The sequence below is a fragment of the Enhydra lutris genome, unplaced genomic scaffold (assembly GCF_002288905.1).
Source record: "Enhydra lutris kenyoni isolate GAN:26980312 unplaced genomic scaffold, ASM228890v2 scaffoldscaffold17, whole genome shotgun sequence".
In the NCBI taxonomy this organism is placed as follows: domain Eukaryota; kingdom Metazoa; phylum Chordata; class Mammalia; order Carnivora; family Mustelidae; genus Enhydra; species Enhydra lutris.
The window spans coordinates 2,017,424-2,034,058 of record NW_019154101.1 but is presented as its reverse complement, the minus strand read 5'-3'; the positions used below and the strand labels follow the sequence as shown (position 1 = coordinate 2,034,058).

Below are 16,635 nucleotides of genomic sequence, written 5' to 3'. Positions count from 1 at the left end.
CACCTCTGGAATTGAATGATAATGGAAAACAAATTCTGATTAATATTTGAATATGAGGGGTGCCTGGGTGGCTCAGTCCTTGGGCGTTTGCCTTTGGCTCAATTCATGATCCCAGTGTCCCAGGATTGAGCCCCACATTGGGCTCCCTGCTCAATGGGAAGCCTGCTTTCCTTCTCCCACTTCCCCTGCTTGTGTTCCTACTGCTTTCTCTGTCTCTCTGTCAAATAAATAAATAAAATCTTAAAAAAAGATTTAAATATGAATATTAAAATAAACCATAGGGAAAAGTTTCTCAACCAGTTCATAACAGTACCTGTCTCATAGGGATATTGTGAGGATTAAATTAGATACTTCATATAAAGCGGTTGGCATGCAGGGTGCCTGGGTGGCTCAGTCAGTTAGGTGTCTGACTCTTGATTTCAGCTTAGGTTATGATCTCATGGTCTTACTCAGTGCCGAGTGTGCTTGTCCCTCTCCCTCTGCTGCCCCTGCCCCAGCTCTCTCTCTCACTCTCTTTCTCTCTCACACAAATAAATAAATAAAATCTTTAAAGCACTCGGCGTGCTAGCAGGCTTATAGGCCACACTTAAATGTTGAACACAGTTGTCACCAACCTTCTCCTCTGTCCTCAGGAGATTTGGACCAAAATTGGAAAATTGCCCATGTGACGCTCAGAGAAGAAAGGAAGTTTCGCTACCTATTCCAGGGCACAAAAGGCGACCCCCAGAACTCGAATGGGGGAATTTACCTGGATGATATCACTCTGACGGAAACCCCATGTCCTGCAGGCGTTTGGACCATACGGAATATCTCCCAGGTCCTTCAGAACACGGTTCCAGGGCAGAGGCTCTGGAGCCCTCGATTCTACAACTCAGAGGGATATGGTTTTGGATTGACCTTATACCCCAATGGCAGACTAAATTCCAGTAGCCCTGGCTATTTAGGACTTACTTTTCACCTATACAGTGGGGAGAATGATGCTATCCTGGAGTGGCCAGTGGAAAACAGACAGGCAATAATGACCATCCTCGACCAGGAACCTGATGCTAGAAGTAGAATGTCCTCGAGCATGGTGTTCACTACCTCCAGGTCCCATACATCTTCAGGTAGGTGCTCTAAAATCTGCTGCTCCACCGGAAAGGGCCAGTGGATGTGATTCCCGTGTGGATACAAGAGATGAACATTCCTCTTGCATTTCCTCCTTGGGTACATCAGCAACATAGTCATGTTGGAGTATTAGGTCACATTTTCAATGTTATCTTATCTCCCTTCTCTTTTCCAAATTCACTTGTCAAGCATTTGTTAAGGGCTTTCACTCTGCCAAACTCAGTGCCAGTACCTAGAATATAAGCCAAGCAGGCAGTTCCTGCTTCCTCGAATGCAGTCTACATGAGAAGACAGATACTGCTTGTCTCTTAGCAATTGCTCAGAATTTGCTAGCCTCCATGCGGAACTAATGCACTGACTCCTAAAATACCAGTGATCATCAGTATGTTAATGGGATAAACTCATATCAAAAAGAAATGGGCAGGAGGATATGTGCTATGGTGAGTGCTGTGAAATGTGTAAGCCTGATGATTCACAGACCCGTACTCCTGGGGCGAAGAATACATTATATATTAATAAAAATAATTTTAAAAAATTAAAAAAAAAGAAATGGGCAGATTTTAAAATTTTTCACATGAAAAGTCTTAAGCCTTAAAAGGAAGAGCACTCATTGTCCCTTTGTCTTCACTGAGGAAGTAACTCGGTAATGGACAATTTGACCCTTCAGAGCTCTGGTTCTTTGCCCTTCCCCCTTACCAATTCTGAGTTTTAATTCTCCTGGAAAATATAAATAATCTGATATTTTTCCAACATATTTTTTTTTCTAACAAAGCTTATCTACTCATTAAAGGGCAGTTGGAAAGTGAAGTGTAAAGAGATAATGTGATGTTATGTTACTTATAACTTTGCAGCAATAAATGGCTCCATCATCTGGGACAGGCCATCCATTGTCGGAACCTACGATAAGGACTGTGATTGTTTTAGAAGCATCGACTGGGGCTGGAGTAATGTCATCTCCCACCAAATGCTAAAAAGGAAGAGTTTCCTTAAAAATGATGACCTTATACTTTTTGTGGACTTTGAAGGTACTTTTGCAGATCTTCCTGAATAACTAATCCTATGTTCTGGGACTTCTACTGATTTTGCACCAATTTTTGAGCATCTCATGGAGGGTGGGGAAATTTTTTTTTCTTTTTTTTTTTTTTTTTTGAGGACCAGGTTTAAAAAAAAAGATGACCTCTAGGAGAGCTATTGCTCAAGGACTCACATCTTTAACTGTCCTTGGGAGAAACTGAAACTTCGGTGTCATCTTTTTGATAATTTATCAAATATGATAGCTTGCTGACTTCAATTTAGTTTTGATCACTCTAGCTGTGCTAGCTTTGTGCTTCCTTTTTCAAGTTATAACAAATAAAAATGTGAATGGATTACTTTGAAAATAAAAATAGCTAGCATGAGAATCAGCTGGATTCCAACCACTTTTCCATGTCACTGAAGGTGGCGTCCGTGAGGGATGGAGGTGGCCCAGGGAACTTTCTCCAGAAGTGAAAGTTAATCTAATCAGATGTTAATTGCCTTTCTTCCTCACCGCCCTTTGTCTATTTCCTCAAGATATCACCTACCTTAACCAGACTGAAGTTCCAGCTCAAGGCACAAGGCTGTCTCCCCAAGGCCTTGTTCTCCAGGATCAGGAACATCAGGCCTCAGAAGAATATTCAGGAAAGGTCTTGTTAGAGAATGCGCTCCCCGGCAGCCTGCACCAGGGACAGCCTGGCCGACAGAAGCGATCAGTGGAGAACACAGGCCCTCTGGAAGACCACAACTGGCCACAGTACTTCAGAGATCCCTGTGACCCGAACCCTTGCCAAAATGAAGGCATCTGTGTGAACGTGAAGGGGATGGCGAGCTGCAGGTAGGCTCTGTGGCCGGTGGGGAGGTAGTGAGTGGGTCAGCAGAGGTGAACCAAACTTTTGCCTCACTTGGGAAAAGACACTGTTCTCAGGTTAGCGCAATGACTACATCAGAGGGTCACTTTGACCCCACAAAGCTGTGCTCTGAATCAGTGGGCTTGTGCTGTCAGGGCATAGCTGGGGTCCTGCCAGGGCAGAGGGGTCCTAAATCTCCCAACTCTTGGCTTTCATCCCTTGCCCACCTCTAGGACATGGTCAACAACATCTTGAATGTTGTTGGGATTTTGAACTCCCCTGCAGCGGTCACAAATGTTCCAGAGCTTTTAGCCCAGGAACGGCATGACCTGCCTCAGTGGAAATGAAGACCAAGCTTAAATCTTTACTGACTGCCAGTGTTATTGTTAATTATGATTAATTATTATTTCTATCGTCTATTTGTTCTGTTGCACTATGATTATAGTTACGTTTTCAATAATAGTAATACGAATATCTGATAGTTTTTGACAGCTTGCTATATAGGTCATGTGCTTTCCTGAACAGTACACATGCATGATCCAAGTTATTCCTCATGACCACCCCGTGACATAAAGACCCTTGTTCTCCCCATTTGGCACATAAAGAAGTTGAAGCTTAGAGAGGCTAAATAATAAGACTAACATTTCCCAGATGGCAAATACCAGAGCTGAGACTTGCATCCATGTCTGTCTGCACAGTCTGCTAGATTTAATATTTCTTTTTATAATGTTTGTTGTTTGCATAAAATATTTCATAAAAGGATATACATGTTGAAAGCATTAGTTTCATGTGGCAAAATAATGGCAGAGGTAGCGACTGGCCTTCTTGGCTCAAAAGACCTAGGTTTCTTCAGAGTCCTTTTCAATCTCCACTTTGTTTCTTCTCTCTCTTTTTTTTTTAAAGATTTTATTTATTTGACAGACAGAGATCATAAGTAGGCAAAGAGGCAGGCAGAGAGAGAGGAGGAAGCAGGCTCCCTGTTGAGCAGAGAGCCTGATGTGGGGCTCGATCCTAGGACCCTGGGATCATGACCTGAGCCGAAGGCAGAGGCTTTAGCCCATTGAGCCACCCAGGAGCCCCTGTTTCTTCTTTTTTAAGCTTTATGTTGAAATGATTTTAGATTTACAGGTACATTTGCAAAAACACTGTGGACCTTCCCATTCACAAATGTTCACATCTTACACAACCGTAGCAAAATTAGCAAAGCCGAGAAATGAGCATTAATGCAACTAAATGCAATTAGCAATAGCATTTGCTAAACCACAGACCTCATTCAGATCTCTCCACTCTTTTCACCAATGTCCTTTTTTTGTTCTGGGATCTAATTCAGGGTCCCTCCTTATATTTGGTTTCACGTCTCCTTAACCTCCTTCACGGTGGGACAACCCCTCAGTCTTCCCCCCTCTTTCGCTAACTTGACACTTTTGAAGAGTCCTGCTCAGTTATTTTGTAAATTGCTCCTCCATTTGGGTGTGTCTAATGTTTTCTCATGATTATATTGAGATCGTACATTTTTGGCAAGAAGAGCAAAGATGAGGTACACCCTTTCTTGGTGGGCCATATGAGGGGCATGTGATGTCCAAGGAGTTACGACTGGTGATTGTGACCTTGATTTCCGGGCCACGGGGTGTCTGTTCCTCACTGTGCTGTTAAGACATGTCTTGGGAGAGACATTCAGAGACCATGCAAGCATTCTATTTTTTCTAGAATCCTCACCTGCTAATGTCATCGTCCATTGGCGGACTTGTTGCCACAATCGCCCTGAAATAGTCCAGGGGCGATTTTCCATCTCCCCCACTCCCTCTGTGTTCAGTAAGTGAAGTTCTGCTGGAAAGAATAAGGGTCCACTCTTCCCGATTCATTGATTCATGCAACTCGTTATTTATATCACGAAGGGCACATACATGTTTACTTTCCTCTCTGGGCCATAGTTCCATAATGCCAGTCTTGCCTTTGCTGCTCATGGCGTCCCGGCCTTGATCTTTGGGGGCTCTTCTAGATTGGCCCCTGTGCTGTCTCAGCACCCGCTCCCTGTTTTGTGAACTGTCTTACTTTCTGGCACCACAGGATACTCTAGGCTTATCTTTTGTTTTCCATGTCCCAGGAATAGACCACTTTTCCAAACAGTGCTGGTTTCTTTTATCGGAGAATGCCCTCGTTGTTTCGTGAGGGTTCCACAGCTGTGGGTCTGTGCCTCTCAGCTGATGGGGTCTTGGATACTAGATTTCCATCTGTGTCTCAGCTGGCTTTACCCTCAGAGTAAGGAAGGCCGTGGTTCCCACTTGTATATCACCCTTTACTCAGCCAAATCATCCCTTTTCCACAAATCTGCAGTGTGCGGGATAAGCTCCTCTAAGGGAATCCTCGAGAATATCATTAAACTGTGTTTTGGAGGGGACTAGGCCAGAGAAATATTGAACAAACTTGTTATTATGCACTGATTTTTTAAAAAAGGTTTTATTGATTCATTTGACAGAAAGAGAGAGAGCGAAAGAGAGAGCACCTGCACAAGCTGGGGCGGGGTCAGCAGAGGGATAGGGAGAAGCAGACCCCCCACTGTGCAGGGGGCCCAATGCGGGAATTGATCCGAGGACCCTGGGATCATGACCTGAGCGGAACACAGATGTTTAACTGACCAAGCCACCCAGAAGCCCCTATTACACACTGACTTTTAAGAAGCTGATGTCTAGGCTAGTGATGAGGGAGGTAAAATAGTGCCAGAATGAGTAAAAGGAGTAACTTTTTTACTTCTGTCACATTCGGCTCAGTGGTTAGACTTTGTGATGAGAATGTTGTTTGAAGCAAAGGCTGCCATTGCCCCAGAATCGAGGAAACATCACCCTCCATGCCTAGGGTCTGACATTAGTTGATCTCTCCACCAGATGACATTAAAACACAAACAAGCAAACCCAAGGTGAGGCTTCTGTGGGTCTGTGTACCAAACAGGGCAGGAGACTGTGTGCTCAGGATCTCACAGATTTCGGGGTGGCCTAGGAGATAGATGGCAGGATCCTCACCTTACAGCAACATTTTAATTGATACCATCTGGAAGTTCTCAAGCTCCAAATGATGCTCGGGGTCAGACTCTTATCTGGAGAATTTCCCTTGTAACTTACAGTCCGAAGTGGTGGGGGCCACATGTTCTTTAAATGCCCCAAACCTTCCTCCTGAGCCTCGCACTCAGGCCAGGGCACCTGGTCTGGAGACAGGCTTCCAGGGATTAGATGTCAAGTGTGAAACGCTGAATAACCCTGTGACCTTGAGCACGTGATTTAACCTCTGCAAAATGAGGATATGACAAGTGTAATAAGCACCCCCTCCTCGGGCTGTTGCAAGATTGAATTGACTCATACAAAGCCTTTGGAATGGGGCCAGGCATATGGGGCCACTGACTCCATGTCCCTTGCCACTGTGGCAGTTGGTGCTGGCCTCTACAGAGCGCTCGAGGCTCAGGTGTGTCCCACACTCCTCTTGTGTCCTGTCCCCCCAGGTGTGTCTCCAGTCATGCCTTCTTCTACACGGGGGAGCGCTGCCAGGCCATGCAAGTGCACGGCAGCGTCCTAGGCCTGCTGATCGGGGGCACGGCCGGCGTGATCTTCCTGACCTTCGCAATCATCTCCATGCTTTCCCAAAGGGCAAGGCAGTGACCTGCCTGCTGACCTCGGCCAGATCACAGAAGCACCTTCTCTACTCAGACCTTCCTTTCTGGGCCTCAGTGTAGACTGGGACGTTTTTCGTCAGCTCTGCTTTGAATAGGCCTCCAAGGACCGCGGCCTCCAGCCTCCTGTGTGATCATTCTGGTTATTCTGCCCACCCTACTGCCTGCCAATCCTCACATGGTTCTGTTACCCTGCTCTGTGCTCCAAATGTAGCTCATGTGGCCTGGGACAGTCCTCATTACACTTCATTGTCAATCCCTTGTTTAATCGACCGTCTTTCCCACCGACTGTAAACTCCATGTGGGCGGGCCTGAATTTACCATGTTTGCTCTAATGTCCGGACATGTGCCTGGCTGGCTCATCGTGAGAACTCAAAAAAATGTGAATGAATGAACTGATAATGAATGAAGAACTAAGTTATAGAAACTCTCATTTCCACTGCAAATAAAATACATGTGATGAAACCTGCATGCTCTTTATATTAAAATTGAATACTTCTTTTTACGTTAGACACGATAGTATTCTTTTTTTTTTTTTAAGATTTTATTTATTCATTTGACAGACAGAGATTGTAAGTAGGCAGAGAGGCAGGCAGAGAGAGAGAGGAGGAAGCAGGCTCCCTGCTGAGCAGAGAGCCCCATGTGGGGCTTGATCCCAGGACCCTGAGACCATGACCTGAGCAGAAAGCAGAGGCTTTAACCCACTGAGCCACACAGGCGCCCCCATGATAGTATTCTTTAAGGGCTTATGTGTTAGAGGAAAGATTCCTACTTACAGCTGCACTTTCAGACATTTGATCTCCTTCTCCTCTGATTCTAAAAATAGGTCTTCAAATATTTATAAATTCAATAAATATTTAGTCGGTACCTTCTGTGTGTCCAGCATTGTGTGTGTGTGTGTGTGTGTGTGTAGAGGGAGAGCTGTCCAAAGCTCTTCCTCAGATCTTTTTAAGTCTAAAGCATATTTTACATACTATTCATGTAGAAAATTATTATATTAGCACACTGACAGGAGCTAGTAGAAGAAAGTTTCAAAGAAGTAGCTTTAGACACACTTTCTTTCCACAGTTCCTAAGGAGATAAAACTATTTGGGGCAAAAAGTTTCCAAGATAGATCAAGTCAAAGGAAATCTGGTCAGTACAAGCTCCACAGAGAGATGGCTCTGGATGTTTAATAGAAGAAAAGGTAAATAAATAAAATCTTTTAAAAAAAGGGGGGGGGGCGCCTGGGTGGCTCAGTGGGTTAAGCCGCTGCCTTCGGCTCAGGTCATGATCCCAGGTCCTGGGTTCGAGCCCCACATCGGGCTTTCTGCTCAGCAGGGAGCCTGCTTCCTCCTCTCTCTCTGCCTGCCTCTCTGCTTACTTGTGATTTCTCTCTGTCAAATAAATAAATAAAATCTTTAAAAAAAAAAAAAGAAAAGAAAAGGTTTCGGGGTGCCTGGGTGGTTCAGTGGGTTAAGCCTCTGCCTTCAGCTCAGGTCATGATCTCAGGGTCCTGGAATCAAGCCCAGCATCGGGCTCTCTGCTCAGCAGGGAGCCTCCTTCCCCCTCCCCCTCTGCCTGCCTTTCTGGCTACTTGTGATCTCTCTCTGTGTCAAATAAATAAATAAAATCTTTTAAAAAAATAAATAAAAGAAAATGTTTCAAGGAGCCTGAGTAGCCCCAGCCTTAAGGGTACCAGCTTCCCAAGTACACACTTTATGGCCATTCTGGAGACAATATGATGGGTTAAGAAGACTCTGTTGCATGTGAAGGTGTGAGGAGATTTTGTAACAGGTGCAAACAGCACCCCTCGGGGCCCGACTCTCTGGCCTGAGGTCACCGGTATCCCCTGGAGGGCTGGTTGAGGGCACCACCTGCTCCAGTGGAAAATGGGTTTGGAAGTCAAGTAGGCCAGACAGGCACATCCAACCAACTGAGCAATTTTTGTAAAATCACATAAGCTCTTGGTCATAGTTCTCTAATCTGTCAAATGGAAGTAATAGTTAGCCACCTCCTCCCACCCCACTTTAACACGTCTGGAGTTGTAGAATAATAAAGTGGGGTAGTGGGTAAGAACATATTTTAGAGCTTGCAAATGTTACTGTTCAATTTGCAGACTACACGAGACACTATCCAGGCCCCAGGCTAGACTTCTGTCTTCCAAGACCAAATTGAAAATAGACCGCTTTTTCTCCATGGGCCTCACAGCCTATAAGCCCACACTGTCTTCCCAGCTAGGCCTGGATAAGGTTGTGGCCTCCACAATCTCGCACTGTCTCACTGTAGAAGGGAACTCCAGGCTCCGGGCTGTAAATACTATTGTTGTTTTCCTTAGTTTTATTAGAAAGAAATGTGCTCTGGGCTCTGCCTGACTTAGATGTGGTCTAGTTCAAAGGGAGAGGCCCCCTTCCAAGCCAAAGACAACACTGCTTGTACACATGAGTTCTCTCTGGAAGCAGCAGAAGCTCAAATATCAAGGGTAATCTAGGATTTTGATCTAGTACTCTAAATTAAAACAGCAAGTCAAAACAATGATAAGAAGGTACCAGACTGAGGGCCAAATATTTTGCTATTTCTCTGCAGGTTCTCAGATCCAGCAACACACCCACTACCCACGTGCAACTCTGTTGATGACTGATGGGTATTTCTGTTGATTGACTGATTAAGAACCCATCACATCATAGATGGGACATTGCACTCAGCTTTTCTTTGAGCCTAAAGTTCTCAGTCATTCCAGGAGAATTAGCAGATACTTTTTTCTTTTGAGGTGTTGAGGTGGTGATGGAAAAGTAGACGTTCTTGTTGGGAGAGAGACAGAGAAATACCTATTACATCATCTCTAGGTATTGTGGTATTTGAGATTTAGATGAGTGACGTGAAAAAGCAAGAAATTTTCTCTGCATCTGGGTGCTTGGTTCCTGAGTCAACATAGTGGGTCAACATAGTGGGAAGGAGTCAGAGTATTTGAAAGTCTGAAAAATGTCTCACATTCCCCCCCCACCATACCTTCCTTCCCCCTTTCCTCCTCTGTCTTGTTTCCTTCTGTGAACTGGCCTGAGCCAATCTGGCCATTCTCTAATGTCAAGTTCTTTGGTACTATCTGGAGCCTGTGATAGTAGAAGTGGGTAAGACCCCTACCCTCTGCCCCAAAGGCCACAGTGAACATTAACATATTTATTATCTATCAAGCCCCACAAAAGTCACCAAACCTATTTCGTAAATGTAGGACACTCTCTGCTCCGTGATTTCGCTTTCCAACAAACATCTTGGATTAAATGTTCACTCTAGTCACATGCAACCGAATAATCTGGCAGCCAGGAAGAGACAATCGGCTACCCCAGGGTCTCTCATCCTGGGCATTACTGACATTTTGAATGAGATATTCTTTTTCATGATCACTGTGCTGTACCCTGTAGGATGTTAGCAGCATCCTGGCCTCTGCCCACGAGATGCCAGCAGTGCCACCTCCCTGATTACAAAAACTAAAAACGTCTCTAGATGTTGCCAAATGTCTCTGGGAGGGGGGAGTGAAGTCATCCTGGTTGAGAACCACCTGCCCAACTGGATCGGCCAATGGAATGTTCTAGCAAGTGAGGGAGGTGAGAACCAAATCGAGCAGTAATCCAAGATTCCACTCCAAAGTTAGTTCGCTGGGCCTGCTGGCGTGCTGTACCTAGAGCTGTTTGAGAATCCCAGGTTACTAACGCAAAGATGGTTTCTAGCATCCTTTAAACTAAGGAAAACCCTCTGCTGTGGTTTGGGATAGCAATATATATTTTTAAGATTTTATTTATTTATTTGAGAGAGAGAGGATGAGCGAGAATGAGAGCATGAGAGGAGAAGGCTCAGACGGAGAAGCAGACGCCCTGCAGAGCAGGGAGCCTGATGCGGGACTCGATCCCAGGACTCCATGAACATGACCTGAGCTGAAGGCAGTCGCTCAGCCAACTGAGCCACCCAGGCGTTCCTGGGATAGTAATGTTGAAAAGTTTTTACTTTGGATATTTCTGCCACACAGACTTTTATTTAGGGTGCCTCAGTACTAAGGACCGTGGGAACATTGCCGACTCCTTCGACAAGCATCTAACCTCCTCCAGCTCTGCGTTACGGTGGACCTGGGTACCGTGTCCAGTGTAGTATACTGACGCATCTCTGCAAGCAAATTACAGCCAGTTGAACACCTTCTCTTTTCCGGCTCCTTCTTCCTGATGAATTACGTCATTCATCTCATGGCTTGAGGCAGACCTGGGGATCCGGAAGTTCTAATCAGATATTTGAGTAAAGTGAGCATATTCTAGAGAGACTGAGTGCTTCAGTCAGCTCCAAGGTCCATTTAGACGGAGACTCTATTGTCCCCTTTTGGCTACCAGGGAGGTTTACTAAGACCAGTGAGTGGTTTGGGGGGTGGGACATCGAATGTGATGGGAAGATCTTTTTTGCTTGGTTTTCTTTATTACAAATATCATTTGTAATATCTAATTGGCCACCTACTCACATTTCCACGTATTTATGAATATGGCTAAAATGGCTTTCCCATGTTATTTATATAAACATAATATTTTTTATCCAAAATCTTCAAGCAAAATTAGTTTTCAAAGACAGGTATTGTGTTTAGCTATGAGTAGTGTTCGCAAATGATCACAAACCCTAATGGGTGGGGGATGGGAGATGCTGGGACAGGATGGTAGCAATCTCGATGAGTACTGATGCACAAGCAATGACAGAAGACAGGGAAATACAAAGCAAAACCACAACGAGATAGCACCTCACACCTGTCAGAATGGCTAATATTAACAAGACAGGAAATGACAATTGCTCGCAAAGATGTGGAGAAATGGGAACCCTCTTACGCTGTTGGTGGGAATGCAAGCTGGTACAGCCACTCTGGAAAACAGTATGGAGGTTCCTCAAGATGTTAAAAATAGAGCTATCCTACCACCCAGCAATTGCACTTCTAGGTATTTATCCAAAGGATACAATCATAGTGATTCAAAGAGACACATGCAGCCCAATGTTTACAGCAGCAATGTCCACAGTAACCAAACTATGGAAAGAGCCCAGATGTCCTTTGATGGGTGAATGGATAAAGAAGATGTCTTATATACATACAATGAAGTACTACTCAGTCATCAAAAAGAACGAAAACTTACCATTTACGACAATGTGGATGGAAATAGAGGGTATTATGCTAAGCAAAATAAGTCAATCAGAGAAAAACAGATATTATATGATTTCATTCATATGTGGAATTTAAGAAACAAAACAGATGAACATGGGGAAGGAAGGAAAAATAAGATGAAATCAGAGAGGGAGGCAAACCATAAGAGACTCTTTTTTTGTTATTATTATTTATTATTTATTTATTTTTAAAAGATTTTATTTCTTTGTTAGAGAGAGAGTGAGCGAGAGAGAGCACAAGCAGGTGGAACAGCAGAGGGAGAGGGAGAAGCAGGCTTCCCATTGAGCAGGGAGCCAGATGCGGGGCTATCCCAGGACCTGGGGATCATGACCTGAGCAGAAGGCAGTTGCGTAAGGGACTGAGCCACCCAGGTGTCTCAAGAGACTCTTAATCATAGGAAATAAACTGAGGGTCGCTGGAGGGGAAGGAGGTGGGAGGACGGGGTTACTGGGTGACGAGCATTTAGGAGGGCACATGATGGCATGAGCACTCGGTATTATACGCAACTGATGAATCACTGAAATCTGCCACTGAAATTAATAACACGCTCTCTATTAATTGGTTTTAAATAAAAATAAAAATAAAAAAAGAAATGACAGAAGAGATTTGACATGGATGAGGCACCCCAACAGGGTTCCTGGGTATGAGTATGTGTGTGTGTCTGTGTGTATATCTGTGTGTGTGTCTGTGTGTGTGCAGGCGCACCTATGTGCATATTGCTGTATGTAAGAGATAGACCTAAAGGTCGGAAAGTAGTGAAGACAAGGCCCACTTCTCTCCACCTTTCACAATTTGGCCCAGAGCTGGTTCTGCAGCCCCAGCATGGACTGAGACATGGCCTCATGTGGGACACAGATTCCCTCAGGCCTAGACAGATTTATGTAAGTTTGACCCAAGCATGACTCAACAGCTCAGTGGAAATCATCAGTAACATTTCAAGATTTCTGTCTGGCCAAGAGAGTTAAAGGAAAATAGAAAAGTGGGCTCACCGCTCTCGACTCCCTCAGCGGGCTGTCAGTCAGTGCCGGAGGCGGCACGATGCTCTGGCCCATGCGGAAAGAAGCAAAACGCCCAGATAACTCTCTTAGTAGATCAGCTGCTCGACTGTCTGCACTCACCACGGCCATCACCACGTAGCCAAGCTGCGTAGGACGAATGCCTCAATTCCTCACTTGTGCTTAAACACCACGTTAGACACATACGTCGTTTCAGAGAACTCCTAGTTTTCTCGTGCGTGTTTTAATGACATCCAACACTGTGAGAATGCTCGGTAGACTTCCAGCAAGAGGAAAAGTACAGCCACGGGCGATGGAAACCTCGTGAAAACTCATTTGAATGAAGATGAAGGATAAAAATGGCAGGTGCCATCAGGCTGCTCCATTTGGGGGTCAAGTAGGCGGCTAATGTGAGATCTACTTTCACTAAAGCAACACGGTGGGAGTCCTTTCATGCTCCATCAGAGACTGAAGAGGGAAGGGGGCCAACCCCCAAGAGGGCCCAGAGGACCGGCCACTGTGTTCCGGGTTGCCCCTATGTGCCATCATAAAGTGACACTAAGGGTGGAGACAGTTTACCTTCTCTACCCTTCCCATGGCTGTGTTCTCCCTCTCTCAGTCTGGGTACCCAGAACTGCCCCCCACCCCGAGCCATCGGAGGATACCTGCATCAGGCTGCATGAAGAGGGACAGAGTGAGGTGGGGACATGCCCATATTCCAGGTCAGACTGTCTGCACTTGGCACCTGGCTCTACCATTCCTGAGCTACATGACCCTGGGCAAGTTGTTAACTTCTCTGTGCTTGGTTTATTCATCTGCAAAATAAAAAAGAGCATCTCCTCAAGGCTGGGTTGATATAATCTTAAGATATAATCTTAAAGGAGATTATATGCATGAAGAGTTTAGGACAGGCTCAATAAATATTGACCTAGTGCCATAGCAATCAGCCATTTTCACTGGAGGGTGAATTTTATTTCCTTTGCTGTGCACCTCTCTCCCAGAAGTTTTTGCATGGTAAACCTCATCTCCCCTTGAGATTTGGTTTCCTATTAGATGGATGTCCAATATAAGGGAGAAGGTGAGAGAGCTATTTTTGGGTGGGGGGAGGGGAGGAGCAGTATCCCAAATCATATGATATTCTCGCATGTTCAGAAGCTGTGTGCCCATGACATAAGGCAGGTCAGCATGTCCCCCTGCTCCAAGGATCAGCCTTCTTGGCTGTGGGTACCATTTACTTCTTCTGGGTCTCTCTGGATCACACTTTGGCTGGCAAAGCCAGCAGGTCCTCTTGAGTGCGTGTCCAGAGCCTCAAGTAGAAACTTCCCAGGTGGCCTCAGGGTGGGCTGGTGTATCAGACAGCCCTGGGGCAGCTGTGGGTCCAGCGAACTAAAAATGAAAACCCAGCTTGGCAGGAATAGTTTCCCATGGATGAATTAGAATTGGGAAGGGGTTCATCCCAGTTCATCCTTTTGAAGGTGCATTGATGGGGAACGTGTTTAAGGCCCTGGGACACATGGAAAGCACCCGTTTTGTTTCCTCAAACTACCTTCCTTCTGGAATAGGGAAACCGGGTGATGGCACGGGGCTGCTTTTAACTTTGCCTTCGGTTCCATAAATAAGATTCGGTCAGTAGGGAGGAAAGAAACAGAAGGCGGGAGCTATCCTGGCAAGTTTGTCTCAGAAAGGTACACCTGTCTGCAAATCCATCATGCACACTGGAACTCTGTGACTGCCATGTCCACTCTCCCTGTGCCTCCTCAAAGCTTTCTGGCTTCCTCGTCTCCTGCAAGGACCATAGCCTAAAACGTGTCAGGAGGTAGGGAGTGAGGGTGATCCTTGCATTCCTGGTGTCTGTCGTCTAGCAGGCCTCCATCTCACCTCGCACCAAATTACTTCCCTGCACGTCGCCCTCCAGGCACATCAGCGGCCTGTCAGCACCTGCCTCCTTGAAGGTGGGACCCGGAGGCGGCGCTCCCCGCGATGACCACAAGGTGGCGATCGAGCCTCAGGAGAAGCGGCGGGCAGGTCGAGGAAAGCCCTGCGCGGGCCGCCAGCGGTCGCTCAGGGGCCCAGCTGGAGATTCCTGTCGGTTCCGCTTTGACTGGGCTGTACAGCTTCGACAGAGCTCCTCGGGGCCTGGGAACAGCTCGCTGTTCCAGAAAAACAGTGAGTGGATGTGCGATTCTTCCCCGGCGATTCCAAATCGAACACCTCCTTCCACCGCACCCGGGGGCGGGCGAGGCTGGCCGGCAGGATGGAGGACGCAAGATGGGACCAATTACCATCGCTTCCCAGGAGGCAGGGCCCACAGTCGCTCTTGGATCGCGCTTGCCCTGCGAAGGAAGTGGGCTGCAACAGCCGTCTTCCCACGACTTGCCCAATCAGTCCCTGTTGCTTTTCATGCTGAGAAAAAGCCTTTTCCCCCCCCCTGCCCCGGGCTCCTGGGTTGCTTCTGTTTCGTTTGTAACAGTCGCCAGCATACCTCCTCCTTGGGACTTGGCTCTGCATGAAAGAAGGAAAACCGCGGGGTGTGAAGGGTTGCACGTCTCCCAGACCCATGGCCCATGTGTGCAGAGGGAACGCGGGTGACCTTGTGACTCCTCCCCTCAAAGTTTAAAGGGAATAGTTTAGGAAGAGGTGCCTAGAAAGCAGCAAGGTGACTTCAGCTGAGTCGTGGTCCCCCACTGGAAAATGGTATTTGCAGAGAAAGAACAGGGATCTGGCACAGGACACGTCTCAGTGATCAGTGATCATCCACCTCCTCTCCCTTCTTGTACTGTGAGCTCATAGTCACTGAGCCCAGAAAATTTAGGAAAGGTGTTTTCCTCTTTAGAATGTGCTAGAGGATAAACTTCAGTATCCATCTATCAGGACATAAGGATGGTGTGTGTGGGGTGGGGTGGGGGGGGAGTGGATGGAGCCCTGAGGTTGGTAAATGGGAACTAATCAGGAGCTTTCTGACTGCCGCACCCCTGCAGAATGACTGAAGGGAATGGAGAGAGGGGGTGGGTACATGACAGGCCTGGCCCAGGGGGCTGGGTCCACTCTCTCAAAGCCCACTGGCTTGGCACCTGCTGTCACGAGGGGTACTTTCCCCTGAGTGTCTGCAGGGGCAGAGCTGTGTCTAGGTGCCACTGCGAAGAAAGGGACACCTGGAACTCTGCCACGCAGACCCATGTGATGCCAGGAAAGCCTTCCTCAGAGCAGGGCTCCCCTGGGGATGCTCTAATCACACTTGCGAAATTTTCCTGCTTCCCCAAACTGTCATCCTCCAGGACCATCTGGTCTCCAGGCCGCAGCTCAAAGGGCCTGGAAGGCTTTGCAGCCGGAAGTTGACCTGCAGGGGCGCCCCTGCCCTTGAGGGCTTCTGAAGGCCCCTGGGGTTCTGGGACTGGTCTAGGCCTTCCTATACTCATGCGACAGCAGGGATCCCCTGTGCCCCCTCTGGGCTGTGTGCGTGAGGGGCTGAGTTGTGACCTGTGACCCAGATTCTGAGGGTTGGACTGTTGCAGGAAGCACAAAGGGTCTATGTGGAGGCCTGTCTGCAGATGTGCTTGGGGCCTGGTAAAAGAAATCATATTGTTACACACAAGATTGGCTTGAAGGACATCCGCAGGGTCGGTAAGTTGTTTGGGACTGCTCCATTTCCTCATAGATGCCTGATGAACTGTGTCCTCCCCTTCCTGATCCAGGGTCCTCCTGATGACCACCTCGATGCCCAGGGTTTTACAAGACCCCTGGAATCCCACTGGAGTCACCAGAGCTTAATGCCCCTCATGGGTCTCTGTGGTCAGCCTCTATCTGCCTTTCAAAGAGAGATTGGAAATAGTCTTTTGTTTGCATAATACG

The 16,635-nt window shown here is 46.7% G+C and overlaps 1 protein-coding gene across 1 annotated transcript in view; it reads left to right on the top strand.

The window, feature by feature from the left end:
* Positions 1-6,940, top strand: part of LOC111147822 (meprin A subunit alpha) — a 36,602-nt gene extending 29,662 nt beyond the window's left edge. Inside the window, exons 11-14 of the mRNA XM_022504075.1 lie at positions 633-1,106; positions 1,959-2,132; positions 2,659-2,959; positions 6,463-6,940. Coding sequence (XP_022359783.1) covers positions 633-1,106; positions 1,959-2,132; positions 2,659-2,959; positions 6,463-6,619 — 1,106 coding nt within the window. The 3' untranslated portion in view covers positions 6,620-6,940. The remainder of the gene's footprint in view (positions 1-632; positions 1,107-1,958; positions 2,133-2,658; positions 2,960-6,462) is intronic.
* The last annotated feature ends 9,695 nt before the right edge of the window (positions 6,941-16,635 follow it).